This window comes from Hipposideros armiger, unplaced genomic scaffold (assembly GCF_001890085.2).
Source record: "Hipposideros armiger isolate ML-2016 unplaced genomic scaffold, ASM189008v1 scaffold_194, whole genome shotgun sequence".
Taxonomy (NCBI): domain Eukaryota; kingdom Metazoa; phylum Chordata; class Mammalia; order Chiroptera; family Hipposideridae; genus Hipposideros; species Hipposideros armiger.
In genome coordinates, this window is record NW_017731544.1 from 1,245,136 (window position 1) to 1,255,607 (window position 10,472).

Below are 10,472 nucleotides of genomic sequence, written 5' to 3' on the forward strand. Positions count from 1 at the left end.
TAATTTTCATAATTCCTAGCTTCATTCTTTAAGGTAAACTCCCAAGTTTTCTTTTTTACTATTTACAATTGAACGTTGCTTTTTGTTTTACCTCCTGTAATAATTTATGTAGAAATCTTCCTTCCTCCATTATATTGTGTCCCATCCTTACACAGCAATACAATAAATATTATAAGCAATGCAATAAATATTTGATCAACTGAATTGAAGTAAAATCAACACACCATAATGCCTTAATGTCTAATACCTAAGTTATCGTTAGCAGGTATTGGATTATGGACAAATAATAACAAGAATGGGAAAGTGGATAGGTGTCTGCAAGAATGGGCTCAATGACCAGCATGTGGAGAATAACTGGGGAGCAGGGGTTGGGGGATAAAGCCAGAGGAAGGCAGAGGCTCTTCATTTCAGCTGTTAATCAGGGTGCACCTCAGCCATGACATTCGAAGTCATCCACTTGCCAGAGTCCATCAAGATTGCTCCAGCTCCTCCCAAATCAAACCTAGCTGGCATCCCACAGAGATCCCTGACATTTTTGATAGGAGACTTCTAGGTATGCTTCCTCTGTCCATAATTATGACTACCATAATCACCTGGCACCAAGCACCATACCAAGAGCTAACCATTCTACTTCCAAAATATTCACGCCTTCTAATTTTTCCCTTCCACCTCTGAATTAACCTTTTGTGGGAGAAAGGGTATATTTTTAAAAAATAAATACAATCAAAAAGGCCAGCACTTGACTTTACTCTGTTTGTTCTCAGAATGACCTCATAGTGAAATGATGTAGAGAATCCCTTCAAGAACACAACATTTAGTATGAAGACTGTGACATTACACCTAAGAGACTACTTTAAGCCCCAAAGACTAAGATAACTAACTGTCTAGTTCAAGTTTCCAACCACCCTACAAACACACTCTCATGCATAGGTGAGGGAGGGCTCAAAAGAAAGTTTATTTCAATTACAAAACAAACAAACAAACAAACAAACAAATAAACAAACAACAACAACAAATATATATAAATACACGTGTGTTTGTGTGTGTATATGTGTGTGTGCGCGCGCGCACGTGTGTGTGTGTTTCCTATTGCTTCTGTAACAAATCACCACAAACTTAATGACGAAATCAACACAAATTTATTATCTCACAGATTTGGTATCTCACAGTCAGAAGCTCAATATTAATCTTACTGGGCTGAAATCAAGGTGATTGCAGGGCTGTGTTCCCTCTGGAGGTTCTAGGGAAAAATCCGTTTCCTCGCATTTTATAGCTCCTAGATGCTGCCCACATTCCTTGGCTCAAGACCACCTTTCAATTTCAAAGTCAGCAATTACCTATCAATTCTGTCTCAGATTGCATCACACTGACACTGACTCTTCTACCTCCTTTCTCCATATTTAAAGGACCCTATGATTCCACTGGGCCCACCCAGATAATCCAGGATAATCTCCATATTTTAAGTCAGCTGATTCACAATTTTAATTTCTTCTGCAACCTTAATCCCCACCTGGCCATGTATTTTATTTATAAATTCTGAGGTTTTAGTATGTCGACAGTTGGAGGACCATTACTCAATCTCCCACAATCTGTCCCTTTACCCCAAAAGATTCATGTCTGTCTACATGCAAAATACATTCACTCTATCCAAGTCCCCAAAAGTCTCAATTCATTATATATAAACTCAAAGTTTAAATATGGTCTAAATTCTTATCAATTCAAAAGTCCCAAATTTCATCACCTAAATTAGGTACAAATGAGGCTTTAGGTATAATCCATCCCAAGATAATTCTCTCCATGAAACTCAAGAAACAAGTATATGTCCCAAAATAGAAATGATGGGATAGACATAGGCCAAGTAACAGATATTGCAATTCAAAAAGAGAGAACATGAAAGTTAAAAAATTTAGACATCAGACCCCTGCAATTTTGAAATTTAGCCAGGAAAACTGCATTTGGTCTTAAGATCTGGGAATAATCCTCTGTGAGTCTCAGCTCCACCCTCTGGGCTCTTGGCTTTGCCTTCTGGGCTCTCAGTTCTGTCATCTGAGTCAACTTCATTTTTTCATTAAAGGTGGCACACGTTTGCAGCTGAGTTTAATCAGCCTGTTTCTTGTAGAATTTTTGGGATCTAACAACCTTCTTTCATTGGATCCTGTCACTTCCCCTTTCAGGACAAGCCAGGAGTGGTGTTTTTTGGGGGGGGTTTTTTGTTTGTTTTTTTAGATTTTTATTGGAGAATTGGGGGATGGAAACAGCGCTGGGGAATTGGGGGACGGGGAACAGACAAGTTGCTGTCCTTTTGTTCTTCAGTCTAGTTGTGGAGGATGTTGCTTCACTGGCCCAAGTTGGCACCATCATTGCACTCTTCCCGGGTGAGGCAGATCAGTCACCGGCTTCTGGATGGTCGCTCACGCTGGCTGCTGGCTACATACGGTAGCCCATGGCAACCCACTGCAGCAGGGGCTGCAGCCTTGCTGTCGCCGGCGACTCAAGGCAGCCCAGCTCCAGGTTGAGCTGTTGTTCAGCATCTTAGCTGTGGAGGGCAGTGTCACTGGCCCTCATATGTGGGATCTGAACCGGGGCCCTCTGGCATCCCAAGCCAGTTCTTAACCATCGTGCCACTCGGCCGGCCCCAGCCAGGTGTGTTTTTGCTGGTATAATATTCTCAGGAATCTCATGGGTCTCCCATATGTCATCGGGATTTACTTCACTAGACAAGAGGCTCCTCCTGGATAAATCCATCTCTATTACTGGCTTCTGCTGAGATGTTTGAGGAAATCCACGTGCCATAAGTTCAATTTCTTCAAAGGACCCTCTATGTGACTAAATATTCTGACCTTTTTTCTGAGGTACTAGCAAAAGGCTTTCTGGTCGCACCATTGACTTCCTCTCCAGAGAAGGCTTTCAACAGTGAATCTCCTAATATTAGTATCTTTTTTCAATCTGATAAGCTGAGAATTTCTCAATTATCAATTCTGGTGCTTTTTTCCTTAACAGTTCTTCCCTCAGTCTCTCTCCACCCACATTTTACTATAAGCAGCAAGAAAAAGCCAGGCTGTACTTTCAAAACTTTGCATATAAATCACCTCAGCTAATCATTTAAGTTCATTATTTACAAGTTTTGCTTTCCACATAACAGCAAGACACAATTCAGCTAAGTTTCTGCTACTATATAACATGAATCCCTTTTCCTCCAGTTTTCAATGACCTGTTCCTGCTTTCTATCTGAGCTCTCACTGGCAATGCCCTTTATGTCCATATTTCTACCAACAGTCTGTTCATGAAAACTTAGGTACTCTCTAAGGCGACTTAGGTTTTCTCTACCATGCTTTTCATTTTCTCCTGAGTCGTCACTAGTAGAATCACCAACATCTGTGTTTGTACTAATAGTCTACCCAAGGTAATCTAGGCGTTTTCTATCATGCCCCTCAAAACTCTCCCAGCCTATGTCCATTGCTCAATTCCAAAGCCACGTCCACATTTTTAAGTATTTCTTAAAGCAGCCCCCCACTTCCACATCTGAAAACTGTAGCAGTTTCCTGTTGCTGCTATAACAAATCACCACAAACTTAGGGGCTTCAATCGACACACAGCACTGGAGGTCAGAAGTCCAAAGTGAATCTTGCTGGGCTAAAATCAAGGTGTCAGCAGTGCTTGTTCCTTCTGTACACTCTAAGGGGAAAATGTATTCCCTTTCCTTTTCCAGCTTCTTGAGACTTCCCACATTCTTTGGCTCGTGGTCCAAAGAATGGCCTTTATCTTCAAGGCCAGCAATGGCAGATCTAGTCATTCTCGCATTGTATCACTCTGACACTGACTCTTATACCTCCCTTTTCCAGATGTAAAGGATCTTTGTGATTACGTGGGGCCTACCCAGATAATCCTGGGTAGCTTCCTTATGTTACGGTCAGAAGATTAGCGACCTTAATTCTACACACAACCTTAATTCCCCCTTAACATGTAACAGAACATATTCTCAGGTTCTCAGGATGGAGACATTAACATCTCTGAGAGACTCTTCTGCCCACCACAATATATCTTTGTATAATGATAAATTTTCAATTCTTCTATACTAACATGGCCTACCGTGTCACCTGGTCCCTGCTTTCTTCATTTGCTCCATTTCATATCACATCCCTTATGTTTCCACTGCTCTGGATTTCTTCCATTTTCTCAAATGCGCCATGCTCATTCCAGGCTCAGGATCTCTGCTGATGCTATTTCCTTTGCCTGTGTTACTCTTCCTCTCTGAATCCTCACAGTCCCTCTTCTCCAGACTACTCTTATTTACCCTTCAGCTATCAGCTTAAATTACTCTTCTTCAAAGACAGTTTCCTAGATCCTGTGACTCCCTAAACAAGAATATAGATTCCCATTACAACCTTAGTTTTACTTCATGTCATTTATCTTAATGGTGATTGAATTATCTGTGTAATTGTTTGTTTAATGACTATTTTTAAGGCACTATGAGTGTAAAGTTCTAACTTCTTCATTTGTTGTATGCCTAATACCTAGCAGAATAGTGATTGCACAACAAAATTTATTTGAGTGAATGAACATGTCTCCTTTAATCCTCATAACAACATTAATTTTATAATTGAGGGTACTGAAGCTCAGAGAAATTAAATAACTTCACCATAGTAAAACAGTTAATGAGATTCCACTTGGGTCTTTATGGCTTCCAAGCCCACATCTTAGTCATTGTGTTATTTTATTCTATTGGGACAGCAATGGCCATTGTCCCCAAGTCCAAAGATACTCACTGACCATCATACTAAAGACAAATATCCATTGCCACCTCGCTTTCCTTACTGCAGTTACCTTTGCCTACTAAAAGTCAAAGGCCCACCACAAATGCCCAACTCTCACGCCTGTTTTCAAATACTGCCATAAGAGTAGATTTGTGACAAGATTTTTTTCCTTTGAAATCTTCAAGTTCTTTAAAAATAATTACTAAACTTATTTTCAAATTACCAGCTCAGGAAAAAAAATATGCTTTGATTTTATCTACTTCTCTTCTGGGAATTAATGGCATTATAAAAATCTGTGAACACCTTACAAGAAATTTTATTAAACCAACAGATGAAACTATCTAGTTTGGGAACCTGGCCAGGCAAATTATTAAAACCAAAGACATAAAAAGCATGCTAACATTGCTAGAATATCCCAGAACTGTGCTTCTATAACTCTCAATCTTGGTCTCTCACATACAGAGATGAAAAAACATTATCAAGATTATCTAGCAGAATATTTCCTAGATGCTGAACAAAGTAAGATAGAATTCTATTTATAATTGTACAAGTCCGTAAGATTTCAGAACTCTTTAGAACCTTTCATGGGTCTTTTCTTTTCACTGTCAGCATTCAGTCCACTATTTTTTTAAAAACTTAAGTGTATTTTTGTGTCTATGAGTAAGACTTTGTGGCTATGAGCTAAAAATACTTACAAGATCTCCATATAGATTCCAAACTACTGCCTGGACACTTTTTTCTTTTGAAAATTATTACAATTGGCACAGATCAAAAGCCATATTTATTAAAGGATAATCTATTTTAGCATTATTACTTCAATTTCCAAAGCAGCTATAAATCAAATATCAACAACAACAAAACAACTTTGTGATACTATGGTTGCTGTTGAGATAAAAATCAGGTATGACTTTGAAATATACTTCCATTTGCTGTTATTATGCATATATAATAAAATATAATTATTAAGTAATAGTAATAGATTCATATTGCACAATTTACAAAAATATTTATAGTTTCAAAAAGTACTAAATTGCAAGCTTCTTAAAAACTACTAAAGAGAAGGATGAAGTAGGCAAAAGGAGAAGCAATATTAAATAAGCAAAAATCTTGGTAAACTATACATTGAGATTATTTTAAAGCTAAGAGACAAAAGAAGGTGGTTGTATTACTACAGGAGAAATTTAATGGTTCAATATCTGTTCCACCTATTTAGAATCTATTTGATAACACAAAGTAACTTATCTGATAGGTTTATATAAGATCTGAGAGCATCTCACAGGTTTTGTAACTTATTCCTATTTATGCTTTGACATTTAACACACTACACAAAAATATCTGCAGCACCCACAATTCACTGTTAATAGAATCCATAAAATTTTCAGAGTCTGAAAGCTTTGTCTCCCTAAAATCCACGTGTCCCAGTGAAGCAGTAGGAAGGAGTCAGAACTGACTTCTTCACAACTTCCACATTGTAATAGCACAGAAAAGACCTTTCCAAGGTAACTACAATGCAAAGCCAAAGGTGTACATGTTGTCAGTTTCAGAATCTAAACCTTAGAATAAAAGAAGTCATTGGAACTCAATGCATCTGTAATGCATGCCTACTGAGAACACAGCAGGCAGCAAATACTTGCCGATTGATTGGATAGATGAAATACGGTTCATAATTTGGCAGGAAATGAAATTTCACATCTTCAAAGCTTGTATATTATATTTGTTAGGCATTTACCCTGCCTAAATATTGGGCTTGGTGCCAGCAAGGAAACAAAAACAACCAATTCGTCAATGTGCATTGATATCTAGTTACTATGGAAAATGGAAAGAAAACATATTTCATGAGCCTCATGTATTTGCAACACAATGCCTACCTTGAAGAACTGGCAATTTAAATAAAAACAAATACTAAACATTCCTTTACTAAAAAAAAATAACCATGAAAAGATATTGATCGCTTGCAAGTATTTCCTAGACTGTCTAACTGTCTAGCATCAGAACATAAAATGCACAGTCCTGAAGGTTTCTATTTGTGACAGTTCAGACACCCTTCAGAAGAAGCTAGGAAGAACACTAATATAAAGGCTCTCTGGAAATTTTAAGGGCATTTAAATGCCATTTGTCTATTAAGAGCTTTAGCTTCTGTAAAGCTTTCAGTTATAGAAATAAGCAGTCCTGAAATAACTTTCTTTCAAGTTCACAGGGATTGAAAATCAGAAGTATAAAAAAGAAAAAGAAACAGAAGCTTAACCCTAATAATACTTCTATTGCACTCTGAATTTTTCTGATTGTCTATTCTTATTTCCTTTATGAGATTTGGTCATTATTTTTAAAGGATTAGATATCCAAGCTGTCCCTCACTCCCCCCAAAAAAGACCTGTAAGTAAATAAAATATTATCATCAATATTTGTTGCAATAAAAATACTTAGTGGGCTCACCGTAACAAAATAAAAAAATTATATTTTAGTTTCTTGTAAGAATAAACTTGTTTTTAAAATGCAACACATGTCAATCACCTCCTTCAACTGTAAGCTTTGGTGTTACTGTCCATGGTGACACTTACTGGCTATATCAGGCAACAACACCACTACAGAAACACTCAAGTTTTATTTTATGCCTATTGCTTGGTGGCAGGTGTCCTGAAGTGGTTTTATTTTGCATATCCAACTCTTTAGTAATTATGAGTTTCACTTCTTTTGAAGCCATGGAACCAAAATCACAAAAGAAAAATCTGGGTGGGGCGGGACGAAGATGCTTTAGTCAGCCCATCAGGTATGTCAAACCAAACTCCACCTCTCTTTTGCCTTCATCTTTGCTACACCATATACGAAATGAGTCTTTCCGTTTCTGTTTAGCTACCTTTTAGAAGTTCATATTACAGCATCTTTCCACAAACTAAGCAATCTCAAAAAGCTTTGGTAAATTAAAGTTGAAGGCTTGATGCACTGGAATTTGTTTCTGATGATATACCATATTTAAATATAATTTAAAATGTAGATATCTGTGCCAATGCCCATTAACTTAAAAAAAAAAGTTTTAAAATCCTAAGTATATAATTAATGGTGAAACAGGTGTACTTTTGGATTAATACCTATTTGAATTATTTTCAAAATAATTGTTAAGAAAATATTCCCTTTCTCTTGCCAATGATGGAAAAGGATCATGATCTTTCAATGATGAATCTCATCTCAAATATATTGTGTTTGTGATATACAGTAGATAAAGCTATTGGGAGGTATTAATTTTTCCAGAACGCTATCCACATAAATTCCTCCCAACCGCACACCATTGTACATGAAACTTTCAGAGAGCACTGTCTTCAAAGATTAAGCTATCGTATTTCCTACCTAAATCAATTTTACCCAAATGAGGCGTTTGTGTTATAATTCATTGTTCCCCAGACTAAAATCTACCATCTGCCATTGGAGTGTCTGTATAGTAATTAAGGCACTATCCATTAGAACTGGCAAGAGTACAAAGTAAGGAGGAGGAGGGGGCAGGAGGGGAGAGAAACCAAGCCACTTAAAAAGACAAGGAAGGTGTGTGTGTTTCACGCTGACCCCTCCACATCTCAGCTCAGATACAGTCATCCATGAATCAGTACAGAAGTTAGGAGAGTGGCGAGGCCAACTCCTCCCAGAACTAAACCAGCACTGGGGAATCAGCACGCTCTTCATACCTTGAAAGAGAAAGGCTTTCGTCCCATTATGCAGCCCGGGGACCTGGCGCACTCCGGTCGTGGACTCCCCAAGTTCTAACTCTGTTAAGACGTCGATCTGTAGGGAGGGGTCCACACCAAGCCCCCAAACTGGTAGGAGTGGGAGTGGGGGGAAAGAAAGAAAAAAAACACATCAAAATACAAGCCTCTTCTTCCAGGGCAGCAAAAAACCGCGGCTGCGAGACAATATTGGGAACTGACGACGGGGCGAGGCGACTCCCTCCTCCACCGCTGAGAGCCTTACCTGAGATCAGCAACCAAGCTTTAAATAGCAGAGCACCCAGTCCCATTTCTGTGACCTACTTTAAACCATCTCGGTGCAAAGTTCCCCCATGGCCCTCAGACCCTGGACGAGGCGTGTGACCTGCCCTGCAATCTCCAAGACACACACAGAAAAAAAACAAATACAAACCAGCCCCCTATGCCAAGCTTCCCACTCCAGACCTACTTCGGGTGAAAGAAAAGCGAGGTGTTCCTAAACCAGCTTGGGCTGCCCCGAGGCGGGGGCCATCCCTTCCCCCGCCCCAGCTCGGCGGCCACTCACCTGCTCCGAGACCGAAGATCAAACAGAATGTTCTCAGTAAGACCCGAGACTCCATGGTGTGGATCTGCTCAGTCCATCGTCTCCCTCTTTAAAAATAAAAATAAAAATAAAAATTGAAGAGGTTCTTGGAATCAAGCGGGAAAAGAGCGTTTCTCTTTCCTGCCGCTGCCTCGGAGCTACTGATTAGTAGGTTTAGTACGATTTGGTTGCCTAAGAAAAAAAAGGGAGGACCCCCCAGGCACGTGAAGAACTTGGACCCTCCAACGTGCACATCATTCCCACACTCAGAACCCAGGCGGCAGCTCCGGCTGGGAGGGGGCCCAGAGAGAGGGATCGGACTCGCCCGGAGGCTGCTGAGCTGGGGGAATTGTCTCCAGGGCCGAATAAAAGCAGCGGAAGGCACGCACACCCAAAAGAAGGGAGGCGGCTGCAAGAAAGCGGAGGCTGGGTCTGCCGCACCCGCCCGTCTTCCCAGTGCCCGAACCTGTTGTAAAGGCAGAGACAATGGAGAGAGCGCCTGGAGACGCGCGAGGAAGAGAGACAGTTCCTCCAGGGAGGGAGGGGCGGGCCTGGGGAGGCGGGGAAAGGAGGAGAAGGGAGGGACCGCCAAGGGCGAGGCCAGCGCTGCGCGTCCCTCTCCCACAAGGGCTCCTTGGTTTCCAAGCCCCGTCTAGCGAACCCGGAGCAGCTGCAGCCTCCGCCCTCCTCCTCCCTCTCTCGCTGACCGGGGCAACGCCAACCTCCTTTCAGGATGGAAAGATCTAAATGCAAGGTGTTAAGTTGATAGGCAGCCTTTGCTCTCACCCCTTGATTTCGGGCGCGTGTCTTGAAAGACAGGAGAGAAAGGATCACCCAGCCGCAGAAGGCAAGACTAGAAGGGAGACATGCTCCACCGCCCCTTAGGCAAGGAGGGAAGCCCGCATACAATCGTGCATGGTACTCTGGAGCAGCCCCAAGAACTGGAGAGGGGACTCCCTCTCGGAGGCGTGCAGAGGAGAGCTGCCAAAGCACGCTAGACTCCCAAGGTGGGGCTGGGCGGTGTAGAGGAAGATTGTTGGAGACGGGTGGCAAGTTTGGGAAGCCCTGGGAGCCCTAGGCAGACGTTCTCTGGGCGGGCGGGGCGCTGGAGAGCTTCCCTGGTGCCAGAGCAGGGGAGAACTTAAACAGGAACTGCTGGACAGCTCCAGGACCTCGTGCGCCCCCTGCCAAACACAGCGTGGAGACCTGGGCTCTAATCTAACACTCCAGGACAAACACAGGGCAGGAGGCAAGGGCAGAAGAGCCAGCATGCCTGACCACGTGGAAAGGAAGGGATGGATGGATGAAAGATAGATAGATAGATAGATAGATAGATAGATAGATAGATAGATAGATAGATAGACAGACAGACAGACAGACAGACAGACAGACAGACAGACAGGGACAGATGAAAGAGTGAAGGGAGGGAGGGAGAGGGAGGAG

The 10,472-nt window shown here is 41.4% G+C and overlaps 1 protein-coding gene across 1 annotated transcript in view; it reads right to left on the minus strand.

The window, feature by feature from the left end:
* NELL2 (neural EGFL like 2) overlaps window positions 1–9,486 on the minus strand; it is a 329,178-nt gene extending 319,692 nt beyond the window's left edge. The window contains exons 1-2 of the mRNA XM_019653065.1: window positions 9,012–9,486; window positions 8,429–8,557 (exon numbers count right to left, since the gene is read on the minus strand). Of these exons, the coding sequence (XP_019508610.1) occupies window positions 8,429–8,557; window positions 9,012–9,066 (184 nt within the window). The 5' untranslated portion in view covers window positions 9,067–9,486. The remainder of the gene's footprint in view (window positions 1–8,428; window positions 8,558–9,011) is intronic.
* Window positions 9,487–10,472: the final 986 nt, after the last annotated feature.